Source organism: Cornus florida, unplaced genomic scaffold (assembly GCF_030987335.1).
Source record: "Cornus florida cultivar Cherokee Brave unplaced genomic scaffold, ASM3098733v1 CherokeeBrave_3.0.0_Hap2_Chr08, whole genome shotgun sequence".
Taxonomy (NCBI): Eukaryota; Viridiplantae; Streptophyta; class Magnoliopsida; order Cornales; family Cornaceae; genus Cornus; species Cornus florida.
Genome location: NW_026775578.1, coordinates 19,451,563 through 19,468,802, shown reverse-complemented (window position 1 = coordinate 19,468,802; position 17,240 = coordinate 19,451,563). Strand labels below are relative to the sequence as shown.

The following is a 17,240-nucleotide window of genomic DNA, read 5'->3' as shown; positions in this document are numbered from 1 at the left end:
CATATTCTCACATCCAAAAGGCCCCTTCCCCTTTCTAAGCCCTCGAATATGATCAGAGAACATTTTAACCAAGGCCGAAGATTTAGGAACATCTGGTAATATATTCTCCCAATTCTTTGAGATCAGAAACCTATCTAGCCTGTAAAAGATGGGAATATCTCAATAATCTAACACACGCGCAGAAGCACACACTATCCAGAGACTTCCCAACAAACACAAGCACTCCGCCCTTTGGATTGACTGAAAAATCAGACAGTTTTGACTCGAAATAAATAAATCAATTAAAATTTAGAATTTCCTTGTATGGAATCAACAAATTGTAATATTTCATGCTTGCACTAAATTTCCTACTAATTAGCATCAAAACCCTAAATCAATGACATAATATCTCATATGCAATCCGAGAGTAACCAGTTGTTGAATACTCAGCACGCTTCATCACCTGAAGCCACAAACTACTGCTACTTCTTTTATGATAGGAAATTACAATTCTATTATGAAAGGCAAATCAATAAACAGTAGGACAAGACCCTACCAAAAAAAAAGGACAAGACCCTACCACCAGGATACATGAGAAGGCAAACCGTTGCCAATTCTTGAAGATAGCAGCCCTTCACGAAGCACAAATTATATTGTTGTTTAACGTTATTTTTTACAAAAATAAATTATATATATAAGGGGAAAATACAACCAGAACAATATAAGAGCATCACTAACAATGGTACCTTGCGATTTTTCAGCTTCAGGCCCATATCCATAGATTTCTCCTGAAGAATTTTTATGTCCGAACTTATGGAGCCAATCTCAGCCTAGCAAAAATGATTCTGGAATATTAATAACTTTGATGACACGAGACTTATAGATGAAAGACTAAACATGAGCAGAAGAGGAGATAGATAGATAGAGAGAGAGAGAGAGAGAGAGAGAGAGAGAGAGAGACAGCTACAGAAAAACCGAAGAATAAGCCATTCTCATTCTGTAAGAATTAATCAAGTATGCCCAGCCGATTAAACAAAGAAACACAATATCATATGACATATATCTAGATTTAGGACTTCAAACCACAAAATGAAAATACAATGCTACTCCATCCGCTAGATATTAAAATTCCAGCTCATGCAGGTATAATTGGTCCCTGATGATACAGGACACTGAGCATATAAACAAATCATTTGATATTTCCAACAGCTTGTTTCTTCTTGGTATTTTATTTCCTTTGTATAAAAAGAGTTAGCAATAATGGAGCAGTTGAACATTATTCAGATTCTGTAGGTGTGATAATCAAGGGCAAGTTCAGAGATTTTAAAATTTTGGAGAATTTTGTTACTTTGCATGATGGTAATTAAAATCTTATGAGGGAAAGGTTATCAAGATGAATTCTGTGACAGAATGGGCGGCTTTGCTCTGCTGGCAGAAACAAAGTATTAAAATGTTGCAAATTTGCAGCTCGAAGAGTGAATAAGCAATTAGTGACATTTGTTGCAAGATAAATTTTCATAAATTTTCAATAATTTTAAACAGTTAAGTACAGGATAAGAGCCTTACTTATCTGTCAAAAAGAATTCATATTCATGAACTACAAATGCAATAAGGACAATTCACATCAAGGTTTTCTAGCAAAGCAACATTACAGATATTGTTTAGACTTGCCAGGAGACATTGAAATGTACACAGTTTATATAAGACTGATAAATGATAAATGATTCCAAAGACTTAATAATCACGGATGTGCCTAAGGGGACCAGGTGAGGAGGAAAGAAAACAATAGAGATGAATCAGAAAATAAGTTCCGCTCTAATTTAATAAAAAGCATCAAAGCCTCGCTGAGAGGAAAAAAAATTTTGGACCACTAGAACTTATCCACAACATATTGGCAATAAAGAGGAATCATGTTAATTTTTCTTTGAATATATGCAGTTCAACCAGTAGTACGAACAAGAAGAAAAGCAGCTACTGTAGAACTATAAGATATATAAGATACCTGAAATCCACTGAGTAGGGTTTCCATTTGTGACAGGATGCTGTCACAATCGCGAATTTGATCATGAAGCGAGACTAGATTATCACTTTCTTTTATGTAATCCTGTTGTTAGAACAAAAGAGTGATACTAAGGTGTAAAAATATAGTTTTTAAAAGTAAAAACAAGGAAAAGATATTGAAGAGATTCTACCCCATACATTTGCGTTCAAGAGACTGTCAAAATGAAATCTCCACAAAAATACTTATCCAAAAAAAGAACTCCGCATAAATACAAAATAATAAATTTTATGTATATTGAACAACAAGATGCTTCATATGAGAAAGGATGACAAACATACCAAAAAGCCAAAATAAAATTGAGATGATAAACATTTCCAAAAATTAAGGTTTCAATCTTTTAGCAGAAAAGATCATCCTGAGAAGGTGAGTCCTTGATATTGTTGATAGAAGGGTTCATTATATTCATAAATGTTTGCACATTATGTAATTGAAATATTACCGTAGATGATGAATAGAAAAGGCAGATAAGAAACTTATATTCGGAAACCGAATTTTACGACGGAAATAGGTATCCACATTCAATCAGGATTATAGAATTTGTTGTCAATAAATTATCATCTGTATTGTACTGTAAATAACATGGTAGTGTGAATTATCTACCATAAGGAAAGAGGGAGGAGACACATTCCTTGGATTCAGTTGAAAGTTTTCTTCAGTTTAAATGGAGCCTACGAGAATGTTTAGAAGTAAAAAGAATTCAGAATATAAATCGTAGAAAGTATGGAAAGCTAACATTTTTTTCCAACTGGTCAAGAACTCCCTTTGGAGCTTGAATCTCTGCAAGAAAATATTGCAGGATCTAATCACCAACCTGAATCGAATCCAATTCAACTTGCCGCAAATTGTTTTCAACACCTTTTGTGTACTCCCGTAATTTTGTACCCTTTGACAGTATGTTTGCAACTACCTGTTACACGAACAGATAAAGGAGGCAACCAAAGTCCGTTTAAGGTGTTGACCAGCAGGAAGGTTAATAGCAAATGAAATCAGAACAAAATAATAAACAAACAAAAACTGTGTCAATATTAGAAAATATTGTGACTAGTAAAAGCAACGTGCCAATTACTTTCTCTAAAAATTATAGATGTTTGAGAGCAGCATATTAATATGTGTAGAACTCAGAACATCATGCTTAAAAAGATTGGAACCAAATATAGTACTTCCCTCCTACTCCCTCACAAAAATACCCTGTTATAGAATTATAATCTTTATCATATCAACTGAATTTGATATGTGGTTTGAAGAAGCAGATGCAACCAGGGACACAGACACGGATGCGGTGTAATGAACTCGGAAACAAATCAGGCCAAATATAATGGAATCAGTTTCTGTAGTCATGAAATTTTCTCAACCTTGCAACACCATCAGATGTGCTGACTCAGTCGACTCCCTAGGGACTCACCCGGATCTTGCGCAATTCCGATTCCCAATGATATATCAAAGAGTATCAGGGTCGAACTCGGTCAACTCCATTATGACTTGCCGAGTCACTGAGAATCAGCCGATACGGAGGACTATGACTTGATATCAAGAAATAAAAGCATGGTAGAAAAAAAATAAACAAAGTAATAAGATTTTGGAGGGAATTCACATGATTGACTTCCCGAAGGAGATAAAATATCTATGAAGATTCAAAAGGAACTAGTATTCCCATGTAATTTGTGACCTTGCCATGTATTCCCCAGAAAGTCATTGTCATGGCACACTCCACCTTTCCACATCCAGCTTTGGCGCCACCTCTTCCAGGCACATATCCCCGGGAGAACTCGTAGGTTTGTCGATGAACTATCTGACTCTCGTAGTAATGAATGTGAAGCCCACTTCAAATCTCTCCCAGATCTCCTCAACTGGGCATCGAGAGGCTCGTGCAATCAACGAGAAAATCGGGATCGTCAAGACAACCAATATATCACCTTGCAATGTACCACCCCTCTAGATGACTTGGTTCTCCATCTATTGAGCCGGCATGTGGGTGCACCCACAAATTTTAGGGGTGGCAATATTTGACACGACACAAACACAACACGAGATAAGCGGGTTTGGGTTTGGGCTAATTGTGTTCGTGTCATAATCGTGTCGACACGGATTGACCCGCTAACTAAACGTGTCGTGTTCGTGTTTGACCCTGTAAACACAATTAACCCGATTAACTAAACGTATCAAATAAACGTGTCGTGTTCGTGTCAAAAATGACCCATTTAGCAAAACATGTAGAATAAATATGTCGTATTCATATCAAAAATGACTTAAATGCGTCTTTTCGTGTCGTGTCAAGTCTTGACTCATTTATTAAACAAGTTATGCGTGAAGTATTGTGTTACACGTATAATAATCGTGTCGTGTTCGTGTCAAGGGTCTTAGACACGATTAATAATCGTGTCGTGTTCGTGTCAACCCTAATCGTGTCCGTGTCGACACGAACACGACACGCCAACACGAATTGCCAACCCTAACAAATTTGCCCCAGTAAGCATGCATCCTAACACATCTTTATACCTATATGGGTCAACATATGGCCAAGGAGCTCCTCGAGCTCAATGCACAACCATGGTGTGATTTCAGGATTGTGCAGCAGTCCTCACCAAGATTTTAAGGGTTTGTGGTTTGACATAAAACCAACCAATAGCCAAGGTATTGTAGTTAAAGAGCCTTAGAAAGAGAGAGCCAAATGTCGTCCTTTCAGACAAATATCTTGCATTCCATTTCACCGAAGACTAGCTAACACTACATTTAGCCAGGTCAATCCGACATGTACATTGGTTATCGCCATCTGTCCTCTACACACCTGTACTCCTTTATACAAGGAATGACCCAATATCATTTTCAACTTGGATGAACTTTTGTACCAACATCAAAGGGGAAGGAGCACTGTGATCTAGGGATTCTCCAGACTCCATCAATGCCACACTCCCACTATCCTAAGGTTGCCTCAGTTTTCACCCTACACAATGTCTTAGGTTTTTTATTATCCTACATGTAACCTTTATCTTTACAACCAAACCTAAGAACATAACCCATGCATCTATAGCATATAAGAATCAGCGACCTCCCTAATTTTCAAGAAAAAATGAGTACTGGTGGCTCTTTTCAAATATAAGACGCAGCAGCTCATTATCTGGGCAGGGCTTCCATCCAACCATAATGGAAAATTGGCAATGGGTCAACGACAAGTGCTGGAAATTTTGATTAGTGCTGGAAAGTTTGAAGTTGTGATCTACAGAAAGGGAGAATAACAATCATCCTCAATGCCTCCCAAATTCATTAGGATTGACCAGGCAAGTCTAATGCAGATGCCAACCTATATATAATCATATCTTCCACCAATGATATTCTTAAAAGCCATCTCACCAATTCCTTTCACGCAAGTAATAAGATGATCTTAAAATTTTAAATTTTGATATCTAAATTAATTAATCATGTAAGACTAGGGAGAGTAGACTTATATGATTTGGACAAACACATTGGATATCAAGTGACGCGCCAGTCAAACGAGGAAGGCTAGTTATCGTAGAAGGTAAGAGGAGGGGTTGACCAAAAATAACATGGGATGAGATTATTAAAAATGACCTCAAAAAGTTAAATATAGTAATCGATATGGCACTTAATAGAAAAGAGTGGAGACAGAGAATTCATGAGAATGACCCCCACTCGTGTGTGTTTAAGGCAAGGATGATGCTGATGTTGATAAGATGTCTTATCAAATTGAAATCATTACTCAACTAGGACTCTACCCATAACCTAATATATATGACCTTCCTAGAGTAAACTAAGTTCCAACACTTAGTATAATATGGAAGAGAAAGAGACGGCTGAAGGACGGAGAATGTGAGAAGACTAATTATGCAACTCTGAAGTTGAAAAAGAGGCAAATAAAATCTTACCTTATTTCTATATATATTTGTACGTTGAAAAAATTTACTAGCTGTGATTATCATGGTTATTGTGCCCTTAAATTACAAGTATGCATATATAGAACTATGGAAAAACCATGTTTGAGAACATATATAGACTAAACATATATAGGAATACGACGTGAATTTATGGATATAGAAACATCGGGTAAAGGTAAACAATATTTATAAAGGTATCAATTATACTCGTTGAAATTCTTGTTTATGTATAACATGTATGAATATGTGCATTGATCTATGTATAAACTCTAATATGTTCAGATTGGAATTACTGCGAGATGTACAAGTATGTTGTGTGTGTGCGAGCGCGCGTGTTGGTATCATGGGTCCGTGTATACATATATATAGGTTTATGTATATATGATTAATTAGGTATCTAAATATTGATATATTGCTTTTGGGGATGAAATTTATGGCATGCATATACATATATTACTACATGCTGGTCATAATGGATGTATATGTTATATTTCATTGTACTTTAATGGCAATTCAACCAGTTGTCAAAGGCAGATTTACCGAGGCTCTAAGAAACTAGCAGAGAGTAAAAAGGAAGTAAGCTTTACTTTGGAACTGGGGCTGAATTAAATTCAGTCAAGGAAGCTTGGATTTCCCTATGTAAGGATTCTCATATTAAAAATTGTAAAGGTTACAAAAGGTCATTACTCATTGCGAGCAATTTTGATTAATCAAGAATATTCAAAGGGATGCTGACCTAATCATTTTCTTTTTATTTTTGACATTATTTGCAAAAAGTGACTAACTTGACAATCGAATACATGTACTCCCATTTATAGGAGAACTTTTTACCGCTTCACCAACTAGAAACCTAGCAAACTAGAGGCTGTCCATCATACCATCCCAGGACTGATATAACTTCCATCATGGCAAACTTAATAAGCTTCACATTGATGTTTATGGACTCAATTATGCATGTGGAATGTGGGTTCATTTCTAAGAATCAAATTCTTCTGATTATTTAAAATTAGGTTACAGGGACTCTGCTATAGTTTCTGAGTGTCCTGAACTAGGTACTCGTGATTTCGTTCAAAAATATAATTACAGAGGAGAGGAGGATGTGCTAAAATTCTACAGTTCATGAGGAACTACAAATGGAAATCTTAAATATCCAGATAAATTTAGGATATCACAAAATAGAGTTTAAAAACAAAATCTCGACCTCTGGAACTATAGAAATCTAGGAGGCTTATGAACACAACAGGGAAAAAAATCTTCAACACTTCCAAACAAATAGATTCCCACAGCCAAACTAAAGCAATAGACGGAAAAGGTTAACAATGTTTGCCACAAAAATCTCAAAAAAATGAAGAATCTCACAAAAATGTTGATATTTTCTTATTACTTCCTCTCTTCTTATCCTCCTCCCATTTCCGACAGGGGGCACAACAGACATGTCACAGGTGTGACCCACACCCATCCATTTTGTACAGTTGTTTTAGATACCTTGGGTAAAGAAAATGAGTCCAGATAATATAGATTTTCACTAGCATTGACTGTCAAAGGGATTTAAATGTAAGAATAGATGTCCTGCAACTTGTTACAACTGAAATACATGAGCTTCAGTTTAGCAAAAATAACTTTTATTTTCTATAAGCAACAAAAATTCTGAGCAGTATAAATGGGGAAAACAAAGGAACATACAGTAAACGATCAGTGCAACTTGAAGAAGTATTATTGACACAAACATACATCAAACACATGAAGATCCAAACAAAAATAATAATAATCTCACATCATCACTTTTACATTCTTCCAACTCTTGTTGTAGTCCTTCGAATGATATGTCATCACTACAAAAAAAGTCAACCAACAAATATCATCTCAGGCTGCCATCGTGGTATTAGAAAATTACAAATTTGACACAATATGTTGTTCAAAACAGTATTTAGGTATGCTAGTAGAAATCTATCTGTGACAAGAACAGAATGCACAGAAAACGTGCTATACTGCTCAAGTAACATATATTCATGAAATGAGAAGCAAACTCAAGCACAGGAACATGTTTTATACCAATCAATAAATAAAAGCAAGTAAATATAACAGCATGTGTTTAATCATTTGCTAATTTCAAACCCTGGAACCTTAGAGTTTCTGATAATAATGGTATTTAATAAATTTCAATACTTTCAACATTGCAGAACTTCAATTCCTTCCATACAGAATATTACTTGATTCAATGATTTTTAATAAGCTATGTAATATTCTTGGGAAATCATTTTATTTGAAACAAATTTCATAACTAACGTTCTAGAATGAGGTGAATACAGTCAAAAAATACTGTACAAAGTGGCTATGAGAACTCCGTAATTTGGAAATGGTTACAAAATCTATCTTTCAAAGGACATACCATAATCTGTACCTTATACATTGAAACCTACATACAAGATACACGCAAAACATGTTCCTTGATTTCCCAAAATGTTCAACTGCATGATTAAGGGTACATCAACTGTTCAAAGAGCCCCGTAAATTTATTACGTCTCACATTTAAAAGACATGGGAATTATGGTGCTTACCAAAGATTGTTTAGATTCATACACCTTATTTTAAGATAATCCAACACAACAAAGGATGATTTACAGCACAGACTGATATAGTCAACTAATGAGAATGAATAACTCTGTTGATTCAGTAAAAGGGTCACTATCCAGTGTGGTCCCCATTAATTGAAAGTCCCACAAAGTGGCTACTCGATTCAAACAAGCATTTTCTTGCTTGACAGCCCAAAAAATTACTAGTGCACCAAGCAAAGGCCCCTAATTTTGTTAATACAATCTGATAAATTAATATAATAAGAGTTGTTACAAAATGACATTTGTGCGCATAGAAGTATTACTTTTTTTTTAAATTTGAAAATCACTTTTATAATAAAACCAAGAGTAAGTATCAACTTACATCATAGAAGTCATATTTCACCAAGCCCACTAATGTTCTAGATGCTTTAATAATCATCATTGTCATGCATGCCAGATATCAAATAAATCAGATAAGAGAAAGCGCCCTATCCATTTATTCACATTTCTCTAAAAAAATTATCAAGTTAATCGGATATCACAATAATATTTTTTTATAATTTATCAATAAGACAAACGTTGAACAAGGGCAAAGCATATGAAATTAAAACCTGTGAGGTGGGTATACCAGCAACTCAAAAATGCAGTGTCGGAGAGGTGGGTAACTGCTTACACAAAAACTAAGCACTGGTACTTGAATTGGCAGTTTTCGAAAAAAACGAACTTTTAGAATTGAGCATTGTGGCATTGTGCCCATGTTGAACACTCATCGGACACATCTTGAGCATATCAACAATTTAAAAATTAAATTTCTTAATCTAAAACACATGGCAAATACTTCCTACAAGCATGGGATGTAGCTGCTAATCCACTCTTCCTACAAGCCCTGAGAAAGGACAAAAGAGAGGATCCTACAAAAAATCATCCCTCTTAATAACAAAGCCACTTGATTGGCTATAGAGATCTAAAAGATCTAGAAAAAAATAATTCAGCAATCACGCTGGTAAAATGGGAGCGCCAACCAACCAAAGCAATACCCTTTTTCTCCAACAAATCGGTAATGTAGGAAGATGTGGGTAATCTGCACTTTCTGAATGAATATATTTACTTAAAGGGATACAAGAAGAACCATATCTGCATGTACCTTGCTTCATCTCATGGTAAACCCACTAGAATAACATGTAGTAAATACAAAAAAGAGCCAATCTAGTGCCTAAAATATTTCGGAATTCGACTTCCCTTTCCATTAAAAATTTTTAAAAAAAAAAAAAACCATAAAATATACAATGTGCCAAAGTTGTACTCACTATATCACAGTGCAGATTACTCAGCCTTCATTCAATATACATTCTTTGATTTGTTACATCCATGTTTTCGTTTAGTCTTAACTAGGATGTGACATACTATTCGCGTAATTGATTTCCACAATATAAGTAAACACACTAACAAACACACACATATATGAGTATTCTCACTATAAGCCCGCGATCAACCATTGGATCGCCACTCACAATCCAACAGTTAAGGACCTGAACTCGCCCGAGAGCTCTCACGATAGCTGCTTCACACACGCGCGCCCAATTAGTTCTAGCCTCAATTGGTTCTTATGGTGATGAAAGGAGAACAACCCTTGAATTTTATAAATGCGTCAATAAAATAGCCATACCTGGTTGCATCCTCCTCAACAGTTAAATCCCCAACGAAGGCTCCCATATCAAATATAGATTTCTGGGACTCTAGTGTTTCATCATAAGATTGACCCTGCACACAAACACAGACCGGTGTGAATCTATATAGAATAGGGAGAGAGCACATATAGTAGACTAAGACAACAAAAGCCGTCTCAACATCTACGGTGTTGTGTGTAAAGAAGTAAAGAAGTTGAATCCATACCACTTTGCTAGTTGCGACCTCAGCCATCTCGTTCAACCAATCCAGTGATCAACAAGTCTAAAATTGTGCTGTATATTTTAGGATTTAGAATATGTGACTCAATAAAAGAAGAAGATCCATACTCCAATCGCACTTGAAGAAAGCTAAAGGAAAAAACTGTTACATTTCTTTATAAGGTACCGCTTTTGTTTAATAGCAGTGAAAGTACTTTCGATTCTAAATTATGCAAGAATCGATGCTATATATGTATACATGAGAGAGAACACTTACGGAGAAAGAGAGAGGCTGCTCCGAGACCTAAGGAACAGTCGCCAACATCGGAGTTGGGTTCTAGGGGTTGAGAGAGAAAATGCTGGGTTTTCTATGGGCAATTCAACATGAAATGATTTTAATCTTTGGTTACCAGAGAAAGTGGGGGAAAAGAGACGGTGTGTAATGTATATAGAGAGAGAAAGTACTTACCGGAGAGAGATGAGTCGGATCTATGAGAAGGAAGAAGACCAGAAGAGATCGTGATCTGCGCTCTTTACGACAAGAAAGATCTATATGGCACAGAAAGACGCCAACCCGGTGATAACCCAAACCCAAACCCTAACCCTAATCCTCACCCGGACTATATCTTACCCATTAAGACCATCCATTCATCGCTGTCACTGTGATTGCACGTCTTCCAACGGTTTTTTTTTTTTTTTCACTTTTTTTTTTTTTTGGGTAAATTCCTAACGGGAGATTTGTCAGTGTAAGTTTTTATTTTTTTCTTTTCTATTGCGGCAAGAAATTCAAGCACTATTTTTTTTTACATTTCCAAAAAAAATAATAATAATAATTTTTTTTTTTTTTTTTGCAAAATTATACTATAAGATGATATATTTTTGTTTATTAATGAGGATGTTAAGTTAATTTAGTATCAATTTTTTTAATTTATTATTCACTTTAACATTTTTCATCTACCACAAATAAAAATGTTAAAAATGAATGAATAGAGTGATTAAAAGAGATAGGATCACTAATGAAATAAGATATTTTATTAAATTTACTATCAAAATGGTACCAAATAAACTTTTTATTATTAATTTACTAATGAAAATAATGAATTAAGTTTTAATTCTAGGGGTAAGTTATGTTTAAAGTTTTATCACCAATTTTTATTTTGATGGGTACATGAAAACTGAACAGAATAATTTTTATTAAAATTTTGAAAAAAAATTAAATTGTTTTCAAAGCTCAGCATTTTTATTAAATTTTTTTTTTTTTTTTTGGTGGGGTATGTAAGAAACATGAAATCTCGCTATCCTTTCTAAGAGGTGGATATGGGATGGAGGAGATATTGTTTAGTGGTAGGTAAAATTAATATTGTTGTGTTGTTAAACTATCTAATTAATATTTTTCTATAAAGTGAAAATAAATAAGTCTAAGCACAACTCGAAAAATATTGTGTCTGGACTCTACTCCATCACTAGTTTAGTTACGGATAAGACAGTGTGAAAAAATTTTATTTAACATTAAATTCTCACATTTGAATAAAAAAAAAAAAAAACTACCTTTTTAAGGATTCAATCAAATTTTACTATTAATACTAGAACATACAATTTCGTGCATATAGGGAGTAAGTGAACATTTTTGACACCTTGTCACACTAAAACTAATTATTTCTTTTACATATATATATATAACATTTGTTTTCAATCGGCTTATCTCTCTCTTTTTTTCTTTTTCTTTTTTTGAGAGGTTCAATTGCCTTGTCATTTGATTTCAATATATACATATATGCATATTAATCATGCATGATGTTATATTAACAGGAGAGCATGTTGAAAGTTTGTGCGCAGCGGAATGGTTGTAAAATAATATGGATAGATAATCTGGAGAGGATAGCGAATAGATTCAACTTGCTCTTTTATTTAATTTTTACTTATTTTAATTTTACTGAAATAAAACTAAAATCAAATCACAGAGCAAAAATAAAGTGCAAGTAAAGTAAATAAAATTTGAGAGATGACACCAAATTTTTAGCGAGGAAACTCCAATTGATAGAATAGACCAATTGTAACAGAAAAACCTTGTTGGACTTTGCAGTCCTGAGATAAATGATCCACTATGTTTGAAGCAAAGTATACCGAACTTTGACTAAGTCTCACACTTTATCGTTCTACAAAAAACCAATTGCTGACAATCTATGACTTTACGACTCCCCCGTCCAACAGGTCTCAACCTCAGGCTTACTCTCGATCTCTGTACAAGAGTTGCAGGTAGATCAGACAACACTCTACGAATGCTCTGACCCATTCAAAGTGTGATCGCTTCACCCCTTTTCTTCTAATCTGAATTTGATGAAGAACGAATGAATTCAGCTTTTCCGGAATTTCTGAATCTTCAATTATGCTTCAATTCCGATGAGATAAAGAACAACACTACTAATTCACTCTTGTATTTATGTGTGTGCTCTAAAAAATAAAATCAGAAAAATCAGATTGATTTTCTAGAATAAAAATATCTCTCAAAGATGGCTCTCAATTGAATCTAAATTTTCTATGCAAAAGCCGTGTATAAAAATATCTCTCTAAAGGCTTTATCAAAATATATAATTGATGTTCCTTAAAGCCATGAATAAACTTAGATGACTGTCAAGTTTATATAGAGTTTAGAATGTCCTAATCCCTTTGAAAATATAGAAAAATTTGTGCATAGGACTTGAAAGGAAGTTGGGTTCAAAAAGGAAACAATCAGGAAAAAGGAAACTGAAATTATGATGCTGCCAGGACTTTTTGAACCGGTTCAAGATGACCAATCTTGAATTCTACTGAAGTTGAACCAGTTCAGCCCCGTTGAATCAGTTTAAGATGGACAGAACGTAAAATCTTCTTTAAAAACTTCCAACTTCCAAAACCCTTCCTAAATGTTCTCACTATCTCTCAAAACTTCCTAGAACATTGTTTTCATCATCTCGAAGTGTAGTAAACCATGAACACTTGATCTTCTTCAAATCCTCATCCAATCTTCAAGCATGAAATTGTGAATCGAAAAATTACAACTCGATCGGACTTATTTTGACAACGAAATTAGCCAATATACAATATATATATTTTTCACAATCTCCCAAAAATATATATTTCACAATCTCCCCCTTTGACAATTTTGTGACAAAACCCTAAAAACAACATGTAATCTACTCAAGCAGAAAAAACAAATTACAATAATTGTCAAAGAAATAAAACGGAACTCTTCTCGAACCACATAAAACTTCAACACTTGTAGCAACCTGTAATCTTCAATTTAGCTTAATAAAACTACTCGTGAAACTTAATCAAGAAAAATAAACAATAAACATATATCAATATGTGAATATCAATATATATATCTCTCCCTCAAATATGCACACTTTTCCCCATTTTTGTTACAAATTGACAAATAAAGTTCAATAAAGAAGGAAAATAAATAATGTGGGAGAATTAACAAGAAGAAAGATCAAAACTATCATTCATGCATAAGAAATGTCATTAAGCACAAAAAACATGATGATATATAGTTACAATAAAACCAAAGAACAATATCCAATATAACAAATGTTCAATCCATAAGATAAATAAGATCAATTATGCTCAAAATCATACAGATGATATCTCCATCCAAACGAAAACAAACATAATAAAAACTAAAAGGAAAATCTTTTTGGATTTTTTTTTATTTTTCAATTTTTTTCATTTTTTTGATATTTGAACAAAAAAATATGAGATAACAATTTCCATGAATTTCAAGCATACTTGAGATCCAAAAATTTCTGAAGAATTTAAGAGAATTTTAAAACACAATTTTTAGACACCACAAATTATTCAATCAAACCAATTCTCAAGCATGCAATCACAACATGAAATTCAATTTGCAATTTTTATGAAGATTTATAAATTTGCCTAACAAGTTCATATGTGTGTGTGTGCAATCCAACCTCATCAAATTTCAATCAAATCTCGTTGACCAACTGTTGTGAGATTTATATGTACCACTCGTAAATGCACGAATCTTTGCAGATAGGGTTTACTTGTAAGGGTGTCGTACCTAAGGGACTTGTGTAAAATAAGCTTGTCAACAGATTTCTTAAATTCCAAAATTAACTTGAAAGTAGGATAATCGAATTGTGATGATTAATTATAAATTAACTAAATAGAAAATAAAATAAACTAAAGAATAATGATTAAATGTGATGTAGAAAATAGAGATAGAAGACTAGGGGTATGATTTCACCACTAAAGTCGCACCATCAGTTAATTGCATTAATTTATTGGAGATATATGATATAGCATGCACATGGAATTAATCATGGCTACAAGTACATATTAATTCAGCTAGAGAATAATATAATTTAAAGCTAAGTATGGACTATCTTCGACTGGTATAAACCATCTACCTAACTACTTTACTCTAGGGTGTAGCATGGTCTATCTTTTCTAGGCATAATCTATCAAATCTCTAACATTATATTCAGATAAAAATCATTGTGTAATCATCTCATTCACAACTATAAGAAGTGAATGAGTTGCGTTCAATCACAAGATTAAAATATCTAAGACAAGATAGAAAATATTTGTAATTAAATTAAAACTCTAAAACCGATTCTTATTGAAAAGTCGATTAAAAATCCTATAGATTCCACAATCATGCATGATAAAAATTGTTCTCTAATAATTAAATACAATCAAACTAGTGTGTTAAGCTAGGGCTACATCACAACCCTAGCAAAGCGTTTAGCCAAGCATGACTATAGTGGAATTATTCATGGTTGAGGAAGACATCTTCACCGCCATGGATTGATCTCTTCTTTCTTCTGACTGCTCCTCTATGATCTCAGCCTCAAGCTCTTCTGTATGATGATTCATGTTGTAGAGAACCCCCTTTAAATAATAAAATATCAGCCCTAAAGTTCCCTTTTTCATATGGAAGACATAGAAATTCTGGCAAATAAGGACTCCAAAATTCGTACGGACTTCTAGGCCAATTTTGACAAGGTAAACAACTGTTTTAGGGAATCCTCGTGAAATACAAAATTGTAACTCTTCGAATTTCCTTTCAACTTTTGTGAGAATTTAGCCGTTTTGACACTCGAGGAGAGAGATACAGCCAGATTACCAAAACGGGTTCAAATTACCAACTTTGGCGAAAGTTTCCTTTTTGAAGAAGGATTTTTCCTTTTCTTCTTCTTTCCATTCTCATCAACTTGTAACTTCTTTTGGACTATTTTCTAAGTATAATTAGACTTGAATCTTCAACATTGCTTGGTCCCACGAAAAGTCATCTTTTAAAGCTCAGAATTATTAGTCTTGACTAATTTTACAATTAAAGTCCTGAAATAAATAAAAATAATAAAACAATGTAAAATCTCAAATAAACTATTATTAAGAGAATAAAACATGCGAATAGAGGGGCTAAAATGTATAACATTCAGCGCCTAACACCAACTATCTAAATCATATTGATCAAAAAGCATCAAGAAAATATTGTTTTGAGTAAATTTTTCTAAGTAAGGCGGTTTTCACTCTAAAGAGTAGACAACAATTCTCTATTTCGACTCATCTCCTCATGTCTTTGTACTCAAATAGGTCCTCTTCAAAGTTTAGTAGGAGGTTTCGAACTAGTCTCAATAGGTAGTTTTTTCCTTAGTAAAGATTTTCAGCATTCTTTTGATTTTTTCTTTTCTTTTCAAACTGAAATTTTTCATTTTTTTCTCAAACACATGCTCTATTTTTTTTTTTTTTTTTTTTAAAAAAAAACAATAACCTTTATAACTTTTATGAACAATATGACCTAGTTAACTTCACAATGATTTCCAATTAAATTTCTCAAAGTTGAACTAGTGCACATGAAAAATATAAACTTAAGAGACTCATCTCTAAAAAGAAATAAACAAACCAAATTGTCTTTCAACATATAGATTACACATAAATAATCTTTTCATCAAATAATCATGTGTCCCCAATTTGCATTCAAAATAGTTAATTCAAGAGAAATAATTATCACTCATGCATTGACAAGAAAAATATAATTATCACTTTCTCATGAAAACAAACAACCTAAATCCTAAACTATAAGATATGGTCCAATGGAAACAAGATATTCATCAAAGCATAGTTCTTGACAATAAAATTCTTTAGGAAGTAGTTGGGGGGTATACACTAATAGACCTAATAGGAACAAGTCACATAGTATCAATAGGCACATAATTAACCAAGTCTTCTTTTTTTATCCACACAGTCTTTACATTTAACTTTTGAAAAGACTTTTCAATTTCAACCTTTTTCTTGTTTGAGTAATATTTAATATGAGAATTTTTGGGTTAATTCACAAAATTTTGTTTCCTAGCATGAACCCTATTCTTAGTATAAGAACCAAAAGCATGAAATTCATAAAAAGATTATCTTCTCTTCCTAAAGCAATAATATTGGCTATATCCATTCCTACCACAATAAGTGCAATGCAAAATAGTAGGCACATAAAACATATTAGCATGTGATGAATCAACAATCTTAGAAACATATTAGCATGTGATGAATCGACAATCTTAGATTTATTTTTAGGCATATTTAAGTTATTAGGTTTTACAAAAATAGTTTTACCCTTACTACTAGATGAAGCCTCATTAAAACCTAAGCCAGTTTTGTCATTCACATTCTTACCAACATTAAGCATCTCATTAAGTTTAATTTGCCTAGAAGTAAATCTAATTAATTTCTCTTGTGACTTTTTCAATTCAATTTCAATAAATTCCAATTTAGAAACAAGAGATTCTTTTGTGGAATTAACTTGACTTACCTCGTTCTCGAGAATTTTTACTTTACCTTGAAGATTCTGAATTTCAACTTTGTTCTCCTC

General features: G+C 33.4%; 1 protein-coding gene across 2 annotated transcripts in view; it reads right to left on the bottom strand.

Moving 5' to 3' along the window:
* LOC132270636 (vacuolar protein sorting-associated protein 52 A) overlaps window positions 1-10,970 on the bottom strand; it is a 31,072-nt gene extending 20,102 nt beyond the window's left edge. Inside the window, exons 1-8 of one of the 2 annotated variants that reach the window (XM_059771813.1) lie at window positions 10,842-10,970; window positions 10,650-10,740; window positions 10,380-10,511; window positions 10,153-10,247; window positions 7,706-7,763; window positions 2,853-2,948; window positions 1,982-2,083; window positions 726-809 (exon numbers count right to left, since the gene is read on the bottom strand). In XM_059771813.1, coding sequence (XP_059627796.1) covers window positions 726-809; window positions 1,982-2,083; window positions 2,853-2,948; window positions 7,706-7,763; window positions 10,153-10,247; window positions 10,380-10,406 — 462 coding nt within the window. In that variant the 5' untranslated portion in view covers window positions 10,407-10,511; window positions 10,650-10,740; window positions 10,842-10,970. Of the gene's footprint in view, window positions 1-725; window positions 810-1,981; window positions 2,084-2,774; window positions 2,825-2,852; window positions 2,949-7,705; window positions 7,764-10,152; window positions 10,248-10,379; window positions 10,512-10,649; window positions 10,741-10,841 lie in introns of those variants that run through there. The other variant, XM_059771814.1, reaches the window with a different exon arrangement.
* Window positions 10,971-17,240: the final 6,270 nt, after the last annotated feature.